The sequence below is a fragment of the Bactrocera tryoni genome, unplaced genomic scaffold, assembly GCF_016617805.1.
Source record: "Bactrocera tryoni isolate S06 unplaced genomic scaffold, CSIRO_BtryS06_freeze2 scaffold_11, whole genome shotgun sequence".
Lineage (NCBI taxonomy): Eukaryota > Metazoa > Arthropoda > Insecta > Diptera > Tephritidae > Bactrocera > Bactrocera tryoni.
This window is the reverse complement of record NW_024395824.1, coordinates 6,770,006-6,796,471: the sequence shown is the minus strand read 5'-3', so window position 1 is coordinate 6,796,471 and position 26,466 is coordinate 6,770,006. Positions and strand designations below refer to the sequence as shown.

Below are 26,466 nucleotides of genomic sequence, written 5' to 3'. Positions count from 1 at the left end.
TGATAAATGATAAATGATGCAGTTGTGTGGAAATACAGATTTGTTTCGCAACGATGCAAGACTTGTATAACTTTTTCGGAAACAGCATAAAACGTTGGGATCTACTGCCAAAATTCCCTGGCGTATGGTCCGGTAGGGTCGATACAATATCTGCAATAAAACTTCGTTATTTTAATATTATCAAAGCATTATCAGAAGCAGTTCTAAAGAGTCCTAATAAAGATGAGCGTAGTGAAGCAGAGAGAATTAAAATGAAAATGCTAAATTTCAAGTTCTTATCGCTTTGCGAATTCATCAGCAGTGTATTGAACAACATCAATTATGCATCTAAAACATTACAAAAATGCGACATCAATTTGGGCGAAGCAAGTAAAGTTTTACCTGAGACCAAAGCAAAGTTATGGAAATGATTTCGAACTATTCAAATGAAACTGCAAGAAAATATGGTATTAATACCCACTTTCAAGTAAAAAGACTAACTAATAAGTCCGATTTTTGGGATAAATAAATACATTCAGGGCCAATCCAAAATGATTTATTTTATTTATTTATTGGGTGTATAATAGTTAATATAAATAAATTGTTGAAATGATACCTAAAAAATGTCCTGTATGATGTCCACGATTGCGGCCATAATTTTGATATAAGCAAAATCTTCAAAAAGATTAATACTCTGTGGGAAAGTCGCTTATCGCGTTATGAAAGCGATTTTTGTTTTTTGAAATTTGACAAAATGGCGGCGGTTTGAACAAAAAGTAGCGAATTTGGCCCTTTTTTCCGACAGTTTTTCAAGGAAAAAAGTAGGAAGTTAAAAAAAATCAAAAAAAGCTTCCATGGCGCGTTAGAGAATGACGCTAAAAAAGTTCCCACCAAATTGGAACTAGATATCTTCAAAACTCCTCCTTTGAGAATGGAAACCGTTTTGAAAAACACCATTCTGAGAAAAACGAATTTAAAGATTGGAGTTGCAGTGTTCCCCAATGTGTTGCATTTCTAAAAAAAACGCGATCTTAATAATTTGAATTTCGTTTTTAGAACCAGAGATAATGTTTATTACAGTGTATGCTATCCGATAATGCAACAAAAAACCGATTTTTCGAAAGTTTCACACTGAGACAATTTCTTAATATTTAAAGTCTAGTTTTACCTCAACTAATTCAACTTCACTAATTATGTAAGGAAATAATGAGCAAATATATGTAGTGCTGAAATGCGACCTAACGGAAGTATTTACAGCAATGTTATTTTTTTACAATTGCAGCAGCTAAAATGTCATTTAGCAAATAAGACATAATTAAAAATTATTTTACAAATAATATTTGCCAAACTCGACTCCAACATTTATCGCTAATAGTAATCGAAAAAAAACTGCATCAAACCTGGATTTCAACGAAGTCGTTGATACCTTTGCAAAAACTAAAGCTAGGAAAAAATTTTAAATATAATTGTTATTTCTTCAGGTGGTAGGCCCGACCTTTATATAATAATTTTCTGTTTCGTTTTATTACCCAAACCTACACCAAGTTTTTATTGTAGTTCATTTTGTTACTGTTTAATATTTTTCTTACCTGCCCTCCAGTGCAGAAATAGAGCTTAAGTAGCTTATCATTTTTAACGTATTTATATATATCATATTTTTATTTGATAAACCCTAATCAGTTTACATATCAGTGGGCCCCCATTTTTTAAATTGTCCCATGGCCCTTGGTTACCAAGCTACGCCACGGACCTCAGCATTTATTTGCTTTCCTAATAACTAATAGTTTTAGCAAATTTCCTTGATACGGAACATAAGAGGAAAGTGTAAGTTTCTCATTTTTGTACATACTATTCAATCCGTTCGGAAGAAATTCTAAAAGAGTTTTCAAACAAATCTCTTAAAGCATAAAATGATTAAAAAAGTATACTTTTGGGTCACCACTAATATTATACTTAGGCAGCTTTTATTTTTTATTTTTTTATTTTTTAATAAACCGAAGTTTCAAAATGCATTAGTACGAATAACATTCATACATCGTGTAAGTATGTATGTACAGGGTGTGTATTGAAAGTAATTGAACTACCTTTTTTTCGCCGCGACTGTACTTCGAAGAGTGCGCCCACCTAATGGATTCGGTAGAAGGCGATCCTAGCTAATGAACGAGTGGCTGGTCAGTTGTCTCCGAGCACCTGGAGGGTCAGGACAAACATTTTTGCACGACGTGTTACTGTGTGGTGCAAGCCGAACCGTGAACGCCAAGTTTTACGTAAATGTCCCCAAAAGACTCAAACGAAGGGTCAATAGGGTCCGACATGACATCGCAGCCGATTGGAAGTTGCACCTTGGCATCGTTTCGGCTCACACCGTTCTTTTTTGGGAAGAACTACCTAATCAAAGTCGGCATCCAATGCTTCCGCAGCCGCCCTACAGCGCAGATACGGCCCCGGCCTTTTCTGGTTCCTTGTCCGGAAATGCCGATGAAAGGCAAGCAATGTTGGCTAAGTCTTCCATACAAAATAAGCTAATAGCTTAATTTGCTGGTCAAATAAAACACGCCTAATATTGGCTAGATGAATTAGCGCTCAGCACACGTCACTGAACGATAACATACCGCACCAACGCGATCCACACATGAAGACACCACCAGAGAACTGCAACGAGTAATAAATTTTTGTTTATACTTAATAAGTATTCTGGTCTAGAAGCATGAATTTCAGGTAATTTTAAAGTGTCGTAAAAAAAGGCAATTCATATTTTCTCTATAAATATTTTTATTAGTTATTTGTTAAATTTAGAAGAGTACAGAAAAAAATTAAAAACTCAAAAAAGAAAAAAATTTCAAAAATTATGAGCTGGCGAAGTGGGGGGTCTCTAAAAAATTCCACGTGACCATACCCATGATTTCAACCCTTCTAGTTATTTGAAACCAAAAAAAAAAAAGATTATTATTCTTCTTCTTCTTCTTAATTGGCGTAGACACCGCTTACGAGATTATAGCCGAGTTAACAACAGCGCGCCAGTCGTTTCTTCTTTTCGCTACGTGGCGCCAGTTGGATATTCCAAGCGAAGCCAGGTCCTTCTCCACTTGGTCCTTCCAACGGAGTGGAGGTCTTCCTCTTCCTCTGCCTCCCCCGGCGGGTACTGCGTCGAATACTTTCAGAGCTTTAGTGTTTTCATCCATCTGGACAACATGACCTTATATCTCGTACAGCTCATCGTTCCATCGAATGCGATATTCGCCGTGGCCAATGGGCAAAGGACCATAAATCTTTCGCAGAACCTTTCTCTCGAAAACTCGTAACGTCGACTCATAGGTTGTTGTCATCGCCCAAGCCTCTGCACCATATAGCAGGACGGGAATTATGAGCGACTTATAGAGTTTAGCTTTTGTTCGTCGAGAGAGGACTTTACTTTTCAAATGCCTACTCAGTCCGAAGTAGCACCTGTTGGCAAGAACAATCCTGCGTTGGATTTCCAGTCGGACATTGTTGGTGGTGTTAATACTGGGTCCTAAATAGACGAAATTATCTACAACTTCAAAGTTATGGCTGTCAATAGTGACGTGAGAGCCAAGTCGCGAGTGCGACGACTGTTTTTTTGATGACAGGAGATATTTCGTCTTGCCCTCGTTCACTGCCAGACCCATTTTCTGTGCTTCCTTGTCCAGCCTGGAGAAAGCAGAACTAACGGCGCGGGTGTTGAGGCCGATGATATCAATATCGTCGGCATACGCCAGCAACTGTTCACTCTTATAGAAGATGGTACCTTCTCTATATAGTTCTGCAGCTCGAACTATTTTCTCCAGAAGCAGGTTGAAGAAGTCGCACGATAGGAAGTCGCCTTGTCTGAAACGTCGTTTGGTATCGAACGGCTGGGAGAGGTCCTTCCCGATCCTGATGGAGCTTTTCGTGTTGCTCAACGTCAGTTTACACAGCCGTATTAGTTTTGCGGGGATACCAAATTCAGACATCGCGGCATAAAGGCAGCTCCTTTTCGTGCTGTCGAAAGCAGTTTTGAAATCGACGAAGAGGTGGTGTGTGTCGATTCTCTTTTCACGGATCTTTTCCAAGATTTGGGGCATGGTGAATATCTGGGCGGTTGTTGATTTTCCAGGTCTGAAGCCACACTGATAAGGTCCAATCAGCTTGTTGACGGTAGGCTTTAATCTTTCACACAATACGCTCGATAGAACTTTATATGCGATGCTGAGGAGGCTGATCCCACGGTAGTTGGCACAGATTGTGGGGTTTCCTTTTTTATGGATTGGGCATAGCACTCTTAAATTCCAATCGTTGGGCATGCATTCGTCAGACCATATTTTACAAAGAAGCTGATGCATGCTCCTTATCAGTTCTTCGCCGCCGTGTTTGAATAGATCGGCCGGCAGTCCGTCGACCCCTGCCGCTTTGTTGTTCTTGAGGCGGACAATTGCTGTTCGAACTTCTTTATGGTCGGGTAATGGAACGTCTGCTCCATCGTCATCGATTGAGGAATCGGGTTCTTCTTCTCCTGCTGTTGTGCGTTCACTGACATTCAGCAGGCTGGAGAAGTGTTCCCCTCATAATTTAAGTATGCTCTTGGCATCAGTGATTAGATCACCTTTGGGGGTTCTATAAGAGTATGCTCCGGTCTTGAAACCTTCTGTAAGCCGCCGCATTTTTTCGTAGAATTTTCGAGCATTACCCCTGTCGGCCAGCTTATCAAGCTCTTCGTGCTCACGCATTTCATCCTCTTTCTTCTTCCGTCTGCAAATGCGTCTCGCTTCCCTCTTCAACTCTCGGTATCTATCCCATCCCGCACGTGTTGTGGTCGATCGTAACGTTGCGAGGTAGGCAGCCTGTTTTCTCTCCGCTGCGACACGGCACTCCTCGTCGTAACAGTTGTTCTTTTGCACTTTCCGAAAACCAATGGCTTCGGTTGCAGCTGTACGTAAGGAATTTGAAATGCCGTCCCACAGTTCCCTTATACCGAGTTGTTGACGAGTGCTCTCAGAGAGCAGGAGTGCAAGCCGAGTAGAAAATCGTTCGGCTGTCTGTTGTGATTGCAGCTTCTCGACGTCGAACCTTCTTTATGTTTGTTGACGTGCTTTTTTTGCTGCACAGAGGCGGGTGCGAATCTTAGCTGCAACAAGATAGTGGTCCGAGTCGATGTTAGGACCTCGGAGCGCACGCACATCTAAAACACTGGAGACGTGTCTTCCGTCTATCACAACATGATCGATCTGGTTGGTAGTTTTTCGATCCGGAGACAGCCAGGTAGCTTGATGAATCTTCTTATGCTGGAATCTAGTACTACAGATAACCATATTTCGGGCCCCGGCGAAGTCAATCAGCCTCAACCCATATGGGGATGTTTCGTCGTGGAGGCTGAATTTACCGACCGTAGTACCAAATATACCTTCTTTGCCCACTCTGGCGTTAAAGTCGCCAAGCACGATTTTGACATCGTGGCGGGGGCAGCTCTCATAAGCGCGCTCCAAGCGCTCATAGAAGGCATCTTTGGTCACATCGTCCTTCTCTTCCGTCGGGGCGTGTGCGCAAATCAGCGATATGTTGAAGAACCTCGCTTTGATGCGGATTGTGGCTAGACGTTCATTCACCGGAGTGAATGATAGTACTCGGCGACGGAGTCTCTCTCTTCTTAATTAAGGGTCCGGACATTCCAGGTGCATGCCCTCAAATCGTAGTCCTTATTTCATTTGCCATGGTCGTTATCAAAAGTGGGGTCTCTCATCCGAGGCTGTGTTTTCCTTTTCATTGGGGGTGTTTTTTTACGTGGCGGGTCCCAAACCCAGCGCACAACCCTATGCAGGGGATGTTTCGCCTTCTCACATTAGCTCGCCTTCGAACGGATGTTCTTAGGCTACCCAGAGGATACTTGGTCAAAGAACGGAAGTAGTGAGCTGCTTGGGCCATGTGTAAAATAATCGTTTCTGGCCACTCCCAAGTGAATGGCGGTCAGAGAACTTTCCTCACTTGCGTGAACTTCTACACATGACTCCATCCTCATTATTATTCTAGGTTCTAGAATAATGTCGCAATGGCCGGAACTACGAAAAAGTGGGACAATTTTTTTTCACAAAATGGCGACTGCCTGAAAAAAAAGTTTTTTTTGGATCACTTTCTCTGACTATTTCGAATTTTTTAAAAATAATAAAACTAAAAATTTGGGGATGGGGCTAGTTCCAACCATAGACAAGCCTATAAAGAAGACTCTATAAAAATTTCAAGTAAATCGGTCCAGTAGAACCTGAGAAATCGTGGGTATCGTTCCGAAAAAGTCAGTTTTGAGAAAAACGCGTTTAAGGTTTCGCGTAAAATCTTTTGTTCGATTAGGTCCGGCCGAACCAGTTTGGTTGCCGGGTCAGAAAAATGCCTATATCTCCGAAAATAATTTGAATTTTGAAAAATCCTCTTGTACACATATTCTTGAATAGTTAGACTTTGAAAATATAAAAAAAAAATCGATTTTTTAACCCTCATCGGCACCCTCAGGTCTGGCCAGCCATATTTTGTTTTTAAATGTTATTTAAATACATTTAGAGTGCAGCAAACGACTTGCGCTTCCAGGTAGCTTCCTAGAATTTTATTGTCTATAGAATTCAGAAAAAAGAATTCAAGGATATCGTATCGAAAAGGACAAAAAAAGGATATTCTAATATTACACCTTAGTGCACCAATGGTGCTTGGCTAGACCCCATATAGTTTGTATGAAAATATATGAACTTTTTATATGTTTCTATCACTTCGCACGGTTGACTTATCTGTTTTCATGTTCGTTACATGTCCAAATTGGTTTGTATGTTTATCTAGGTCAAATACTTTAGCCGCTAGTCCGTTTTAAAGGTTAAGAAAAATGTAATTTTTCTCAAAGTGTTACATTTTTTGTGAACGCTATTGCCACGCCCCTGGTAGTGATAGAGGGGAGGTTGAGAGCTTTCCTGAAAGCCCCAGGGGTGAACTAACTCGCAAAATGGTTTTGATCCCCCGCGTCCCCATACATTTCCTGAAAACTCTTTAAATTACCTAACCGGTGCAATTTAGGTCAAATACTTTAGCTCCTAGAGCGTTTTGAAAGGTTAAAAAAAATGTAATTTTTCTCAAAATGTTACATTTTTTGTGAACGCTATTGCCACGCCAAGCATGAACAAGGCAGTCAATTTGATTTCAACCAAATCTAGAGGTATGAAATTTCAAAAATGTATGTATCTATATTGTACATATATGAACGTAAATACAACACGTATTTCCATACAAATGTATGTAAACACCACTTGGCCTAGCCAAGCACCATTGGTCTCGACTAGGGTTAAATTTCTAGACCAGAATACCCCCTTAAGTACTGATCCGTTACTCTGTCTGATTCTTTAAGTTCAGTTCATGTACACGAAGCGCACCGTTTGTCTCCAAATCAGCGATAGGGAACAACTTTGAATCACTAGCGATCAGCTTTTACCTGATTTGTTTATAAACGTTCGCATCAGCAGAAAATTTCCGAAGTGCTGCAAACTCATGCTTCAATGATTGAAATGATCGACATCGTTCGGTGTGTATATCATCCCCTAAACACTGATTTACTAGTGCACTTCTGTTCTATTTCGAATACATATGTTTGTATATACAATATATATTATACATGTATATATGTACAATATATGTACATACGTTATATGTTTAATGGAAATTCCATCGCGTACATACATACAACAAATGTAGGTATATATGTATGTATGTACTTTCTCGATGGAATTTCCATTGTTTACACATGACTCAAATCAGTCCAGCAGAAAATTGTTGTTGTTTGCTGTACTCATAGATTTACCCATAGATTTACTCGTAGATTCACTTATAGTTTACCCAAAATTTCACATCAATTCAAACAATCGTCGCAACGCTATGAACTGACATGATACGATTGGAACCGAAGCCAGCCATACCATTTACTCGATCGTGATTGCCGAAGAACAGATTGTTCGTGTTGTTCTGATTTTATCATACTCGTTGCAGCTCTCTGGACACCACACATGACAAAATTGACAGTGTTTCTATCCTTTTTATGCAGCCCTCATGCAGTGCGCAGTAGATTTAGTCAACCAAATGAAAACATTATTTATCGAAAAAAATATTGACTTAAAAAAATGTGTGCGGCAACGCTATGATGGAGCCAGTGTGATGAACGGTGTGTATGATGGTGTGCAAAAACATATTCAGGTTATTCAGCCTAACGCAGAGTAAGTCCATTGTGTCACTCATAATTTAAATTTGGTGATAAATGATAAATGATGCAGTTGTGTGGAAATACAGATTTGTTTCGCAACGATGCAAGACTTGTATAACTTTTTCGGAAACAGCATAAAACGTTGGGATCTACTGACAAAAATTCACTGGCGTATGGTCCGGTAGGGTCGAAACAATATCTACAATAAAACTTCGTTATTATGATATTTTCAAAGCATTATCAGAAATAGTTCTAATTTTTTTTTATTTTCGATTAGTAATTTTCTATGTTTTAGTTGAAACATGTATTGATTTAAAAAGCTGTTATTAGATTATTTTTTTCCAATTTAAATTCAGAAGCATCAATAAGATATGATATTTTTACGTTACTTCTTTCCTACCTTATTATTTCTTTGATTTCTGCCATATCTAAAATTAAGGGATTCAAAATTCCTAGATTTGATAATGTTGGCTAGATCAGTTAGCGCTCCCCCTTCAACACACGTCACTGGACGATAACACACCACACGCACATGAAGACAACACACATGACAACTTCATACAGTTACGCGTATTCACCCTCCAGCAGATGATTGGTTCATACTCTCCGACGTATACAGAGTGTATAGAAGACTCTGAATACGTATTCTTTTATTGCCATCGGTTTTCAAATATAAGGGAAAAGCTGAAAACCATCTTTGGAGGTAGTATCACGGTGGAAAATTTGCCAGCACTTATGTATGTGCGAGTCCTTTATAAAGTGGAATGCTGTCAGCGAAGCGGCAAGCCAAGTTATGACTAAATTGAGACAATTAGAACAGATTAGGTGTGAGTCAGTCCGTGCAATAGAGGAGACTTAAACGTCTTCTTCTCTCCCATAAAGTAATACTTTGTCCAGTGGTCCCGTAGGAGAGCCATGAGGTGGGAGTAGGTTAGGTTTAGCGGATTAAAGTCCCGCACTCCGGCTTTCGATGCTTCCTCCTACTGTAAATAAAAACCCCAGCAGATCTTAAAAGTATCAACAAGAACGAACAACGTTAACGCTAATTGTGGAATAAAACCAGGTGAGGAAACATATGGTCCTTCGAGCCATAGCACTATAGATTTTTAACAAAACAAAAACAAAAATTTGTGCGGATAAATAACCACATATGCAAAAAAATATATAAATATATATACAAATACTTGTATGTGGTGTCTATAAAAGTGCTGTGCAATGGTGAAATAAAAATATACATACATACATAAAATACATAAAATACTGGAGTGCGAAACATAATAACAAAATGAGGTGAAATTCAACAAAACAGAAATATAAAAAACAAGAAAAATCGTTAAATTCGGTTGCACCGAAGCTAATATACCCTTCACAGGTGACGTTTTTTTAGTAACTCAGTTTGTATGGAAGCTATATGCTATAGTAATCCGATCTAAACAATTTTTTCGGAGATTATATTATTACCTTAAGGGGGGTGAGGTTTTAAAAATTATGTTTTCCTCTTCTGTTTTATTTATTTTTCTAAACGCCAATATGTCGAGAATATTCACATCGATTTTCCCGAAAACGTTATTTTTGAAGTTCCTGAACACTAGAACTCAAAATCTAATTAACCGATCCTTTTGAGAATTGGAACATTACTTCTTCACATAAATCAACAGGTAATCAGAGGGAATTTTTTTCATTTTTTTCTATTTTTTATTTACATACTAACCGCGCCTTTTTGAGCTAAAATCGGGCTTTTTTCTTTCAATAAAAAAAATATATATTTTTAACTTGAGAAATACATCACCTTTAAAACACATATAATTTTTTTTGTTTCAGATGATCCGTTAACGAGTTATAATGTTCACCGCTAAACCATTTTTTTTCAAGGCGCTTCTGGAGATTCACTGTCGCTGGCTTATTTATTAATATTTTTCATTGAACAATTTTTTTTATATACTTCAAAAGTTGTAAAATAATATGTCATTAAATTTAGTACAATTATATTACTCCTGTCGCGGCAAAAAAAAACACAAATATATCCGTTTTTTTGCCTTTAAAACCTTACCCAGCACCCATACCCATATCGGCAGTTCCAACAAATGAGCAGTTTCTTGAAGAGAAAATGACGTTTGCAAAATTTGAAAACGATATCGTATACATATATACAGACGGACAGACAGACGGAAATGGCTAAATCGACACAGCTCAACATACTGATAATTTATATACATACTTTATAGGGTCTCCGACGCTTCCTTCTGGGTGTTACAAACTTCTTAGCAAACTTAATATACCTTGTTCAGGGTATAAAAACTACGGTGTTAAACAATAGCAATTACAAAAAAAAGAATGGGCGCAAAATAAATGCTTAGCTAGAATAATATATAGCGGGCGCGAATCGCAACAAAAAGCCATATATTCTTACATATGTATGTAACTGCAAAGAACGGGCGCGAAAAAACCAAAAACATAAAATAACAACAACCACACCAAATCAGCACCTGCACAGGAAAGAATGGGAGGAAGAGCCGCAACAAAAGCCCACGATCAAACACATACACACACACTATAAAGCACATTGTCCATAAAATCCCATGGAGGAAATTAAAGTGATTCGTATCGATTCCTTTTAATATTTATTTCTATTTCAATAAACAAATGCATGTATATTTAATACTTTCACATTTGCGGTTTTTATAAAAAATCTGTTAAAATAAAATAGAAAAAAGAAAAAAACCTTGCTAAACTGTTTTAGTATTCGGTTTATTTCCCAGTAAAAACCGAAGTACCGCTAGAAAAAAAGGTTGGTAATACATGTAATTAATTATTGATTGTCAATAAATGCTTAACGTTGTGTTACGTATAGAACACAAAAAATATTTCCACAACAACAACAAAAAATTCTCAATTATTTACTCTCGCACTAATTTCCAGCAATACCCCTGATATTTACACTGTTACTGTTATAAATACCAAAGTGATGTCTGTCTGTCCGTCCGTCCGCCTGTCCGTCCGTCCGTGCAAGCTGTAACTTGAGTAAAAATTGAGATATCATGATGAAACTTGGTACACGTATTTCTTGGCTCCATAAGAAAGTTAAGTTCTAAGATGGTCAAAATCGGCCCACTGCCACGCCCTCAAAATGGCGGAAATCGAAAACCTATAAAGTGTCATAACTAAGCCATAAATAAAGATATTAAAATGAAATTTGACACAAAGGATTGCATCAGGGAGGGGCATTATTGGACGTAATTTTTTTGGAAAAGTGGGCGTGGCCCCGCCCCCTACTGAGTTTTTTGTACATATCTCGGAAACTACTATAGCTATGTCAACCAACCTGTATAGAGTCGTTTCCTTCAGGCATTTCCATATACAGTTAAAAAATGGAAGAAATCGGATAATAACCACGCCCACCTCCCATACAAAGGTTATGTTGAAAATCACTAAAAGTGAGTTAACCGACTAACAAAAAACGTCAGAAACACTAAATTTGACGGAAGAAATTGCAGAAGGAAGCTGCACCCTGGCTTTTTTTTTTTTAAATTGAAAATGGGCGTGGCCTCGCCCACTTATGGACCAAAAAGCATATCTCAGGAACTACTCCACCGATTTCAATGAAATACGGTATATAATATTTTCTTAACACCCTGATGACATGTACAAAATATGGGTGAAATCGGTTCACAACCACGCCTTCTTCCAATATAACGCTATTTTGAATTCCATCTGATGCCTTCTCTGTATAATATATACATACATTAGGGACCAATGATGATAGCGGAATAAAACTCTACACAAATACGGTATTTGAAAAATATGTAAATGACTGATAATGAAATCTCGATTATCACTTTATCGTGCGAGAGTATAAAATGTTCGGTGACACCCGAACTTAGCCCTTCCCCATTTGTTACTATATGTATCCCACATATATTTATCATATATCCCACATATACATACTTACATATATACTTGTATAACGTGCAAGGAGTATAATTTGCTCTTTTATGTATAACATTAACTAACATTACATATGAACTCCTTATACGAATAATACATATATGTATACTTGCATGTATATGTATATTCATATATGTATATCTACAAACAATTAAAATTACGGAAATTACCTACGGTCTGGTAATTTTCTTTTCGCGGTTCATCCGTACAGTGAACATATACAGTGCGCGAACTTTGGGTAGCCGCACATGCTTTTTGGTGGTTTAACATAAGAGTTATTGTCAAAAGTAACTGAATTTAGAATATTTCAAAATACTTCTTTATTGGGGAAGAGAAGAGAAAATAGTTTTACATTTCAAATATATTAAAAAAAACAAAAAAGTTAAAATATTGAAAATACAACGTAACTAACCGCGAACTTTACTTAGCCACATTACAAAAAATTAGATAATTAAGAGGTTTTTACAAAAGTTTAGCAAATTTTGCGCTCTTAATATGAAGTTGCACCCCTATTCTTATTAATTACTTGGAAAATTCCGTCTGGGATCGTGTCAATTAACTTTTGCAGTATAGCAATATTCAGATCCAGCCACGCCTGCGTAATTGCTGTTTTTAGCTCCTGCACGGCTAAGTACTGGCGCCTATTCGCATACACAGCCCTTGCAATTATGCCCCAAACATTTTCAATGGGGTTTAAGTCCGGACTTCGGACTGGCCATTCTAGCAACGGTATAGAGCGCGAAGCAAAAAATTCTTTAGCCTTCTTGGAAACGTGGATGCTTGCATTGTCCTGCTGAAAGGTAAACGCAATTTCGACGTTATTCTCCAAATACTCAATGAGCACATCATCCAACATCTCAATATATTTTTCCGAATCCATTTTCGTCGTAATAAAACATAGTTTGAGCTTTCCGTGGTAAGAGAACCCACCCAATACCATCATACCTTATTTTCGCGCAGATCATGCCAATAATAACTGAACCCATCAGGTCCATCTAAGTTAAACTTTTTTTCATCAGAAAAAACAACATCGTGCCAGCAATCGGTCTAACTCATATGCTCCTTCGCAAATATAAGTCTGGCTACTTTATGGACATGCGTAAGTTGTGGTTTTTTTAATTGCTTTTTCCACTTTATGTATCTGTCTGCAGCTAAAATCTTCTGAACTCTTCTTTTTCCAATTGGGAGATTTAATTTTGCTACTATTTTAGAGGCGCTCAACCGATTTTAGTAGCTTCTTCTTTAATAATATTAACTTGCCAGCGAGTTATCTTGCTATTCCTCCTTGAATTTTTATTGGATATGTCATATTTATCTCCTAATCTCAGAAAATTTCTCACGACTGTCTCTGTCCTTTTGATTTGCCGGCTGATTGCTCTGTTAGAAACACCATTTTCTTTCAAAATTTGAATTTGGCCCTTTTCCAAATAATTTAAAAACTTTTGTTTAGCCATTTCAATCACACTGTTGTCAACTGAATATAATCAAATAAAATAAGTGTAAATGTTACTTACCGCAAAAACGATAAAAATAAGACTGCGGCTAACCAAAGTTCGCACCTATTGTCACACAATATTCACAATTTGCTATTTTAGTACCGTTATGCTCTTGTTTTTGTATGCATGCTAACTTTCTATGAATATTACCTAGCAACTATTCTTTACAAAAACAAAAATATCAAAACTGTCGCGTGAACAGTTATTTTTTTATAATTTAAGAGTGCGGCTAACCAAAATTCGCGCACTGTACATACATACATGTGTACAGGCGTACTTATGTACATATATGCACATACGGGCGCATTATAAGTACGGAAAAACATCTGATAAAAAATATACCCCATTTACATCGGGTACAATTTAAATAAAATATTTTTTTTTTTTAAATAGGTTCCTAGACACCTCTATGAAAGGCTCTCCAAACATGAGTTTTTAATTGTAACGGGAAGGTCCTCCTACATACAGTTTTCTATTTTTTCTTATTATCAGACAGAAAAATTTATATCTCGCTTCCAACTACTTGAAAAAATATCTTGTTCCTTAGATTTTGTAGTAAATTGAATGCTCTACAAAAAAGGTTTACTATGATTTTTTCGTAAACCCAAACGTTTAAAAGATATTAACAGTTAAACTTTGATTATTTTTGGGAAAATTTTTTATTTCTTATGAATTTTATAACTCATGGCAGGTAAGATCATTGTTGCATTTTGTTATTAGTATTGCTTTGATAGTTTCCACTTTTATCTGGGATTTTCCATCAGTCCACACGTTGTTTAAGATTGAAAAGATTCTTTCGGTTGGGGCATTTGAGCCTGGCAAACACAACGCAAATTCAACAACTTTTAAAATATTTTTAAAAGGTATAGAATTATTTTTAAAATGCATAAACATTTCAACCCATTTGTCTATTACAGTTTTTTCACTGTTTTCCCATTCGTTTTATTTATCGGAAGTTAAATAATTTTTAACGAAAGAAAACTCGTCAAATAATTCACCATCATTTATATCAGTTTTATTTCTGATTTCCTTGACGTATATTAAATTTCCTTCCACAGAATTCCAAGATTGTAATTAACGCAGAAGTAGGTACCCATTCCATCACTTCTACGTCTTTAAAGGCTTGATCCCGCTGATTTAAAAAATCAATGTAATTACATATTACAAAATTTTGTAGAGTTACTATTAAATTCATCTGCATATTTCATTCCCGTTTTATACAACGCGGAAATTAAATTCCTTACAACTAGAGGTATAAAAATTTCGTTCGGTTATTTTAAATTTGAGTTCTTTAATAAGTAAGGCCACTTCTATCATAGAGATTTTCTGGGAATCAATTTAAAGAATATAAGTTTGGAAAAAAGGTGCATGAAAATGTCCAAAAAAAAGCCACGCTTCGGATGCAGGATCTCCAAAAAAATTGTATAAAATAGTCGGGCATTTGGGTTGTTGTAAAAAATATTCCTTCTATGGTTTATAAAGCTTTAAAATTCTTTCTATTGACGGCTTAAGAGTAAGCCATCTGGTTTTACTAAATCCAAGTAATTTTTCGTATTCAACATCAACTGCGTCACATATTTGCTTTAAATTTTCGACTCTAACTGTATATATGTATGTAGAAGTACGAAAAAATTTTAACTACAACTACTTCAATATCTATCGGCAGACAATCTATGGAGGCTTGAATACAATTATTAATAACACTAGTTTACAGTACATTTGTTGCCGAAGAAATTTTAGCTGTTGCTGACTCCATATAATATGCTATTTCCAAAAATATAATTTACATATTTTTATCAGCTCTAGTTTCAGAGTTTCAGCCATGTAGGTATTACACAGAAAAAAACTTGTATTTATTAAGAAAAATAATTAATCATTAAGTTCTAATAAACTTCGTTTTAAAGCTCTTCTCCGATGTGTAGACTTTGGAAAATGACGTATTAGAGACCAACAATAGTCACACATCATATTTGTATCCCAGAAACTCTGATAGCGCTCTTCCATGACGAGTAAGTCTTGATGTATACGCTCTCTCTGCTCTTCGCTCATATCTCCTAAATTTTCCGAAACCTGTCTAGGTGACTATGGAGCAAGTGGAGTTTTATACTCATATTGCATCCCATATTTTTTAATTGTAGCAGAAGGTCTTCTACAAGTTCAATATAATTTTCAGATTTTTTATTTCCGAGAAAATTCTACATCACAGATACGAATGCTGTCCTAGCCTTCAGTTCTGACTCAGTCATAGAATTTCTAAATTGAGTATCTTTCGTAAGTTGTCTAATTTGGGGGCCATCAAAAATTCCGGCTTTAATCTTTTCCATAGTGAGCTGAGGAAATTTTTGGCAAATGTAAGAAAAGCAGTTCCCATCTTTATCTAGTGGTTTTACAAACTGTTTCATGATGCCCAGTTTTATATGTAATGGTGGAAGGACAATTTTGTTACGAGCTACTAATGAATTGTGAACTATATTGTGCTTTCCAGGCTCCATTTTTTCTCTCAAGGGCCAGTTTTACTCACCCAATGCTGTTGTTTAGCTCTACTGTCCCAAAGACATATAAAAAAGGGAAACTTGGTATAACCACTTTGTTGACCGAGAAGAATGTTGACCATTTTTAAATCCATACAAATTTGCCACACAAGATTTACAAACACAATTGGGAGCCCAAGAATTCTTATTTTTATCCAAGAGCACCCCAAAATACTCAAAATAGGTATTTTTCACCAACTCTGTTATAACTTTTCTACAATTTTTAAACACATATTCTCTGCATATGTAGCAAAAATGATCTGGTTTATTTAAACAACGTCTTCTTTAACTACTCATGACGCAAAAACTTGAGAAACTAATCTTAACACAGTAAAATACGCCTGTTTTCGATTAATATATATGCTTAAATAACAAAAGTCAAAAACAAAATAACTCGAGCTGCTTAAAAATCTTTGAGGGTAGATTTGACAAAAACAAGTAATAAGTGAACAATATCAATCGCAGAATTCGCGGCAACAGACAAAAAGTTCAATTCTGTAAACTAGTGTAATGTGTGCAGCACAATTTATTCCAATAAGCATATTACCGGTAGACACAGTATATACAGTAGATAACCTTTTCGTGGTAGCTTTCTGAGGGGTGAATAGCGGCCATCTTGGATTTTCAGAGGTAGCAACGCAGTGCTGTATATATTGAGGCAGTAAATACTTAGCAAATTTATTCTAATAAATAACAAAAACTATAAGTATTGTTGCTTAATATAAAAGGAAATTGTTTATTAATGACATATACTTACTAATATTTGATTTAAACGCCATAGTGTGTCATGTTTCGCCCATAAAAATATCATTTACTGATAGTAAGATATTCATTATGTAGTGAGTTCTTATGAATAAAAAGCAGCCCTATTTTTAGATTTCTCGGTGGTGAGTTTTCTCCTGAATGTATTTGTTTACAATTGACAGACAAAAACATAAAACGGTTTGTATTCGTAAGTTTTTGAAATATTATTACCAATAATTTTAATTTAGAAAGAAGATATTTAGGCATTTGAAGCTGAATTTTTAATACATCGTTCTAATTCTCATCCGTATACTATTTACGATAAAACTGATAGAAACGGTACAATATTTATTTCTTTATAAGTATGTAAAATTGCATATAAATTTTTGAACTATTAATATTTTTTAGTCCCGTCACGAAATTTCATTGGAAATACCCTAAAAAAAAATCCCTGAAAATTTTAGCCCTTAATATTAACATTAAGAACTGGACGAAAGGTTGTAAAAATTGTCCATAGAAAATACACTACAATCGTTAGTTTTTAGCTTTAAATTCCTACACATCAGAGGTATTTTATGGCATCGCTTTGACTTTAGACGCATATCTCAGAATTGTTCACTCTACAAAAGTGCCCAGAGCAACAAAGTCGTAACTCACAACGGCGAGGTAGTACGGGGCTCTAAAACAGATTTTTTCAAGAATTTCGCATTTTTTTTTGTATATATCTCATATATGACATTTGCTATAAAAAAGGTTTGAGGTCAAAATCGCTATCATTAATACTTCTCGAGATATTCGGCTTTTTAAGTAAGGCTTTATAGAATTTTTATAGATGGTATGTATTAAAAAATCTATGAAAATTGCGGTATGAACGGCAGGCCTATTTTCACCTTTACAACTTAAAATAAACATAATTAATAATTTACATAAAAATTTAAATAATAATATTGTACAAAATAATTTAACAATTAATAAAGATTTCTAAGCTCCCACAATAGATGCATCCAAAATCCTACAACTCTATTAAATATAATGTATTAAAATACAGAAGCTAACTTTTAGAAGGGGGAGGTAGTTACCTACATATGTGAAATGCACAAAAATTTTATGTGCCGAAAATGAGGGCTGGCTGCCTGCCTAATAAAAATTCTTAAACAAAAATATGTTCTAATTCTTATAAAAAGTAATTTAAACTGTCGAGTTGTGAATTTTCGCAGCAATAAAAAGGCTCTACAATTTTTAATATAAACTTTATTATTAACACTAATATGTATTCTTATTAAAAACTTCGACATATCTTTCTTTTCAAACTCAATTTCCAATTGATGTTTTCCTATAACGGCTAACGAGTTGTCAATTTGTATATGTCAAACGACAAATTACCACACACGATTGTATCCTACTGCATGCAAACATTTAGAAATACTTGAAGTGTGTTTAAAAATTGCACAAAAAAAAACAACTGATTTAACATTAAACAACAAGTAATATCCCAATAAAATTGAACAGATATGTAAAGTAATTCAATATAATCACTTAAATAACGTAAACACTTGCATTATTTTATATCTTTTAAAGTCTCGATCATCAAAATTTAAAATTTATATGTTGTTTAAATGCTAACACAACACCCTGATTACCATGAAAGTAGCAAAAAAAGTGCAACACAACACCCTAAGATTTTCTTGAGGTGAGTATATGTATGTAAACAAAGAAAAGGTTTATTACTGTATATACTGAGCCGGTAGATTCTTTAAGCTTATGAAAAAGTTTTTTTTCCACGTCTTGCCGCTCCACCAAAATTGCAGTTGGTGTTATCCGCACATAAAGCGAGTAATTTTTGGTTCACATCAAATTTAAACAATACATTGGAAATTAGAGCTGTTAAAATACCTGACGATTCACCTGACAGTTCCTTTACATCCAATATTTTTATTTGTATCCCTTTTCCGGCAAGAAGTATCTGACAAGCACCGGACAAATCTTAATGCTGCCATGATTTGAACAATCGGAGAAAATGGAAATAAAATTAACTTCCCGCAAATCAGCTTCGACTTGCTGCAATACGTATGGTACTAATACATTACACACAATAGCTTCAGTTTTAGTGCGAGCGGATGAATAGTTTTCGTCAAAACATCTTTTAATTAATTTTGATGTGCAATCATTAGAACGAAACGAAAAGTTGTGGTTTACGGTGTGGTACGCCCAAGTACCTTCATTGATGCTGATCTTCATTCCCTGATCATCCATTGTACGTGGTCGCACAAAATTGAGAACGGATTGACTGGTTGAAGCTTCAAAATCAGCCTTACGATGTTTTTGCGATATCAAATGGCGTTCAATATCACATTTACCACCCTTAGCAATGGAAAAAACAGCACTGCATTTCAAACATTTCACTTCATTCTCATGTGCAGCCTTTTTTATAAACGCGTACTTCTCTTTGAAATTATTGTTGAAAGTGCATTTTCTATGTGGAGCCATAACGCTACAATAAAAAAAGTATTTAATTAAGTGTTCAAACAATTTTCTGAAGACTTACCAATTTTGTTTACTATTTCTTGTTCGATGGTCAATCGTTGCGCAGCATTCACGAAAATTGCATTGCATGAAACATACATATGTTCATTAGAAATGGTAGTTATTATCGATAACTGCCTACATTTTGATTAGTAAAGGGCTGCCACCGTACATTTTTAAGTATCGAATAAAATGCGGGACAAAGGCACTTGGGAGAAAACAGTACATTTTCAGGTTTTTCTGTTTCGAAAAATTACGCAGGACAGAGGTTTGAAAACAGTACGGTCCTGCAAAAAACAGTACGGATGGTCACCGAACATATAATATATGGGGTATTCCATACCAAATCGACCACTTTTGAACCCGACCCCTTTAGATTTTGCTGAAACTTATCCATCCTTTTCTATCCTTTGAAAAACATGTTTGAGAAGTTTTTAAAAATTTTTTGTCCAACTTCAAAAAAGTTATGAATTTTTCAAAAAAATGGCTTTTTAATTTTCAAATAGCCATAACTTTTGTAGAAATTGACTTTTGAGGACCTGTTTTTTTTTTAATTTCGGAGGGGGCCGATTTTTTTTATATTTTTTTATTTTTTTCAGTTTTGAAAATTTACAATATTTTTAAAAAAAAATAAAAAAATATATAAAAAAATCGGCCCACTCCAGAATTAGCAGGGATAATTGTCAAATTAATTGAACTTTCTTTCGAGGAAAAAAAAAATAAAAAAATGGCGAACTTACAAAAAAAATGACGATTTTACTTAAAAAAACCGATTATTTTATATAATTGATCGTGTTAAATTTTTTTCGTGTATATTTTCGAAAAGTTCATTCAAAAGCAAAAATTTAAAAGAAGAAGAGGTCCCCAAAAGTCAATTTCTACAAAAGTTATGGCTATTTGAAAATTAAAAAGCCAATTTTTTGAAAAATTCCTAACTTTTTTGAAGTTGGACAAAAAATGTTGAAAACATTCTCAAACATGTTTTTCAAAGGATACAAAAGGATGGATAAGTTTCAGCAAAATCTAAAGGGGTCGGGTTCAAAAGTGGTCGATTTGGTATGGAATACTCCAATATACAAAGATTTTTGCGGCTAAGAAAAAATAACTTAACAGAATTCAAGCGAAATTAAATTGAATACTCGGAAAAAACAACAACAAGTAATTTCAGAATATTAAAAAAAATACTGTTTTATCGATTTTCTTTGAAACTCTACTTACAAAAGAGTCTTCTTTTCGACCTATTATGCATATGTATATACGAAACTTTTTATAAACTTCTACTAATGAAGTTTTTACTAAATCGCTTTTGATTTATTCATTACATCTCTTAAATGAGCTCAGACTCAAAAGATCTTAAGCCAACTCAGTTGGTAAAGGTTCTAAAAATGATTTCTGACGAAAAAAGTCCATGTACGCCTGCAGAAGCTACACGCTCGAAGCAAGGTGCTACGAAACAAAAAAGGGGAAAAGACATGATGTGCAATAAATTCATTGCTGAGAGTAATAGTCTTATAAGATACTGCACTCGGTTTTCATTCTCGCCTATTCAGGACAACTCTGAATCGGCATTAGAAATCAAAAGGGAAAATCTCGACAATTTTTGGATACGACTCCAAGCTTCTTATGACGCTATAGTAGAATCTGATGACTCAGGGGTCGAATCGTTACATCCGTGAACGTATCACTCGTCACGTAAAAGTCTGTATTTCGTATTATGATATACGTAATCGTAACGCTTCTATCGTAATCTGGCATGATGACATACGTGAACAAGTATATAAACGTAGCCGTTCGTTCGAATCGTCGTTCGAATGCAAACTACCAATCGCAATAGATAAATTTATGGAAATGTGAGCAAAATTTTTTTAAATTTTGAGTTTTTTATAATTTTTAGGAATAAAGAACATAAACAAGAAACCAATGAATGGAATATCTCATTAAAAATTAAAAAAAAATATTATTTATATGAACAAAATTTTAGTATAATAGTTGACAATAAAAATAAAATTATTTACAAAATTAAGGATATATACAGTTTTGAATTAAAATTATTTATTTGGTCGACTGCAGTGAAGCGGTTCGCTACCCCGTTGTCCATTTCTTGAGTGTGATAAGAATCGCAATTTTTGAGAGTCGTAACTAATTGTAAATTTTATGCAGATGTTATGTAATGCCTCACAAACGTTAGCAAATCTTCCACTTTTGTGGGGAGATACCTTCCTCTCTTGCCATATCCTCAAATACTCCACCGTCTTTTTAAGATTTCAATGCTTTGTTCAATGATACAACTACAAAGAAATTTTTATTAATGAGGATTCATAATTTTTTTTTATACCTACGCTACTGCTACGATCTCCTAGCTATCTCTGCACTATTTTTTATGCCCATCACTTTCACTAGAGCTCAAATAAAAAAAAACAAAGTTGGATTCATTTTGATATTTAATTAGCTTTTGTTAGATTGTTGAAAATTTCGCAACAGTTTTGACAGTTCCACATCTATTGTGACTTAAAAATACGATCCAAAGCAATGTGGAATTTAAAAACTATTGTGAATTGAAAATACTTTACGATCCTTTTGTTATCGTATGTCATAATGCCAATCACTGCAAACGATTGACGTAGCAAGTAATTTTCTTTCGTATGTTTGCCGATCCGTGCACGGATGTAACGATTCGACCCCTGATCTACCAGAAAATTTTAAGTCCTCGGCTTACGCTAAATATCAAAACTGATTAGATAAGTTTGAAGGCACAAAAAGAATGATATTTGAGCAGATAGAATTAATTAAAGTAGTTGCGCCTACTTTACCTCCGAGAGTAGAGCTGCCACAAATTCAAAACCAAGAGGCAAGTTCGGGTATCCACTTCAAGGTGCCCGCATGTGACACTGAAATTTTGGTGGTTATGAACAATGGCCGTCCTTCCGGGACATGTCCACAGCCGTTTACATAAACCATTCAAAATTATCAAATGCACAAAAGTGCAGTAAATAACGATATTAATGAACTCGACAAAAATTCAGAAGGAAACCAGTGAAGAACATATGAAACTTCAATCCACTGTTTGTCGGTTTAATCGACAAACAAATCCAAAACAAAACAGACAATTGGGACACAATTCTGGTAAATATTGTTATTGCTATGGGAGCAATCTCTCTCATCTATGAAAAAATACCCCACGTAGCAGAAATATTTCCTCACTACCCAGTATGAAATCACAGAAAGGGTTGATAAAAGATAATTAAACCAAAAGGTATTTTCAATGACCTTAATAGAAGTTTCCAAAGACCCCAAGATAGTAGCAACAACAATTTAAATAGAAGCTTCTTCAAAAATCAAAAGTTCACATCTGAACAGCACAAACAAACGTCATGCGAGCTACTTGTATGCACAGTGGGGCGTAAACTTAAATATTCCGAGAAATTTAAAAAACTAAATATTACAACTTTCTACAACTATGCTTCCGCCGTTTCCCGATAGATGTCACTAGGGTCAAGCACTGGTCGATTAAATCGTTTTATATCGATCTTGGACATTTGTGTCAACATTAACCCAACAAAATATTTGTAGAGATCTGGTTGCATTACAAACTTATTCTCAACTGAAAATGTCACTTTTTGAGCCGAATTCTCGACATTTGCGGGAAGTTTCGCTTTTCTTTTTTAATTCAAAGAAAAGTGCGGCTGAGGACCCGTCCACGCTTTACTGAGGCTGAAACATACATAGATAATATTATTACTCTACTACTACCATCTATATGAATGTATGAAATGTAGAATTTTTGTAAAGCAACTTGTGTTAGTTTACAAAAAAATGGATCACAAAGCATTTGATGTGTTAATTAAGCATTGCTTTTAGAGGGAATAAGAGTAAACACTTTTGGAACGTTTTTATACAATAAAGCCTTAAATTTACAAAAAAAACGGAGGAAGCAAAGTTGTAGACCTAATATAATTGGCCTAAACAATTTTGTAAAGTCAAAAAGACTTTGTAAACCCTGCTTATCACATGCACATATGCTTAAAGACTGTGAAAGCAAACTTAATTGCGCTTATTGCAATAAACGACATCATTCGATGTTACATATTACCAATTTTTCCAGCTCACTCCCAAACAGCGCAAATGTAAAAAGAGCAACAGGTTTACTTGCAGCAACAAACTCAGAAAACTGCCAAGAAGCACCATGCTGCGCAAAGGCGTTAAAAACCCAAACGCTACATAGTGAAAATCACAGTAAGGTACTACTACTCACAGCAATCGTCTCCATCGAACACCGAGGAGAACTGTTTAAACTCAGGGCCTTAATAGACCAAGGATCACAACGATCACGAACGTCTAGGGCACAAAATAGGCTACAACTGCCTACAAAATTAGCCAATTTTGAAATTACGGGAATGGGCGGAAGAGTATTTCAAATCTACAATAAAATCTGTCCCATTACCATATTAATTTCCCCCCAAGCTAATAAGCTCATTAAACCAGAAGCTTGCCGCAATTAACAAATATGCTTCTAAGCTTTCACATACATAGCAGACATTGGGAAAAGATATAACACCTTAAATTAGCAGACCCCAACTGCCACACTCCCGCTCAAATAGATCTTCTATTAGGCACCGATCTCATACCACAGATAATACTCGAAGGTATTGAGAAAATTACAAAAACACTTCTGGCGCAAAATACCATTTTCGGATGGGTCCTAAGTGGACTAGTTGCGGAACCAGTTGCCACGATGATAACTCAAGTTGAGGAATCTCCAAAGAATACCTCAATTCGTAATTAATAAAATTTTGGGAGTTAGATGAACTCCCCTCCCTATAAGTCACAACCCCTGAAGATATTGTGAGAATTTTTCTTCGATCAGATGATAGCCGGTACGTCGTACGACTACCACTAAATCCAGAATTTCCCTACACACTTGCCTTAGATCATTCCCGCACCTCTGTTATCCAACAGTTTTTAAGTATGGAAAAAACCTACTTAAAAAAGGCGAGCTGAAACCAGAGGGTCGTAGAAGGATACCTCCATTTAGACCATATGGAGGAGGTCAGCCCTAGCGAAAAAATCATACAAAGTAAATACTACGCGTTTTTGCCACATCATGCAGTAGTAAAGCCAGACAAAAAATCCACAAAGGTAAGAGTTGTCTTCAATGCGTCAAAATCTACCGGTTAGGGAATTTCCCTAAATGACATTTTATTTACCAGACTTCAGCCAGACCTAATGCTGCATATCTCAAATTGGCTTATTTTCAAATACGTATTCAACGGGGACGTCGAAAAAATGTATAGACAAATAGTCGTACATAAAAATGATCAAGATTTTCAACGAATTATTTTCAGAAAGTCCCTCACTAGTCCACTACGCGACTTTAAGTTAAAAACAGTTACCTTTGGTGTCAATTGTGCTCCATAATTAGCCATTTGAACACTGCACGAATTGGCAGAAAACACCAAGTCAGAATTCCTTCTGGCAACCCAGGTGTTAAAACCCCCGACGTATGCAGACGATATTTTGTCTGGAAGTCACAGTCTCTCACAAGCATACGAATCCTTATCACAGGTTATAAGAGCATTCAAAACACCAGGGTTTCCATTGAAAATGATTACTGAAAATCGTACAGATATATCCATTTGTATGGAGGATAGCGACAAAAATAGTTAGAATAAAGATACTGATCTGCAATATACACAGCAAACAGCACAGCTGTTCATGCAAGTACGATATTCTGAAAAAATCGCAATTGTATAACGTTAAAATATCTGAGCATGTGATAAATTTTGTTCCAATTCCCGGATTTATTATTAATAAATAGAAAGGAAAACAGATGTGCCATTTAATTTTATAAAATTAAACAATTTATTTTTTACAGTTCAAATAAAAATTTTATTAATTTGGAAGAAAAATAAGGACGTTGTAAACCTCAATAAAAAATTCCTTTACGTAATTAGTCTTCCAACAATTCTATTGTAAATTTTAATAATGCGCTTTTCTTTTTGCATGGCAATTTTCGTTGACCTGTAATAAATGGATCTTACCTCAACAATAACATATTAAGTAAACCTGTATTTGTTGCAATTCGAGAAGTTTCCATCGTATGTTGAAGCCTATACCTCTTAATATCCTTGTTTTTGGCTTCCGCAGCTTTCTCTGAAAGTTATCCAATGGATATTATTGCACTTTCGATGACTTCGGAACCATGCACTAGGATCTTGTGAACTGAAGGTGGACGATAGAACCAAGGGTACTTCTCTACAAGCCCTTTAGCAGTTTCAAGTACGAATTGCTTAAATTTGTCCGCGTTTATTTTATATCCTGATGACTTAGCTTGCAGTAATGCTGCACATCTTAGTATGAGCTCTTCGTCAACGCCCGTTATTTGAGAAGCCAAACCAGCATTATTAAAAAAGCGTCTAGCCGTGTTGCCGTCGTTTGACGTCCCACTACCTCCTGTTTTTGGCATGTCCACTATTAAACCCATTTCTGATCTAAACTTATTTCTAACCTGAATTTTTTTTCATGAACTGAGTTTTATCTTCTGCCGACCTAATTTGCCATTTTTTGATATCTAGTCTATACGATACATGAATGAAATATTCAAAAAATCGAATATATGAATGTAAAGGTGATAAACCAAACTCATAATGTTCTTTGGGGACGGCTTTTTGTAGACATTTATCTATATTGTTCATCTCTTTTGGTTTGGCTTGGCATATGTAACACTTAGCAGATGATGTTTGACTTAGTGCATTGCATACTTTTCCATCAACCATAGTCAGTTGCAATTTGTGTTCGACGTTTATTTTCTGTCCAGATCTTAAATATTCTGTGCACTTTAACATATGTATCAATTTTCTTCGTGAAATAATTCCTCTCTTCAATGCAAATTTCTGTTGTCTCTTTTTTGAAACTAAATCATATTGGTCTGCAGTATAAAACTTTAGTATCTTGTAGTGTCGAAGATTTAGTAACTAATTTAAGGGGCACACAGGATGTTACAAATAAACTATTGTCTAGTAGAGTATTGTTA

The 26,466-nt window shown here is 35.5% G+C and overlaps 1 protein-coding gene across 1 annotated transcript in view; it reads right to left on the bottom strand.

Moving 5' to 3' along the window:
• LOC120779698 overlaps window positions 1–19,520 on the bottom strand; it is a 64,479-nt gene extending 44,959 nt beyond the window's left edge. Inside the window, exons 1-2 of the mRNA XM_040112064.1 lie at window positions 19,459–19,520; window positions 19,130–19,404 (exon numbers count right to left, since the gene is read on the bottom strand). Of these exons, the coding sequence (XP_039967998.1) occupies window positions 19,130–19,400 (271 nt within the window). The 5' untranslated portion in view covers window positions 19,401–19,404; window positions 19,459–19,520. The remainder of the gene's footprint in view (window positions 1–19,129; window positions 19,405–19,458) is intronic.
• Between the last annotated feature and the right edge of the window lie 6,946 nt (window positions 19,521–26,466).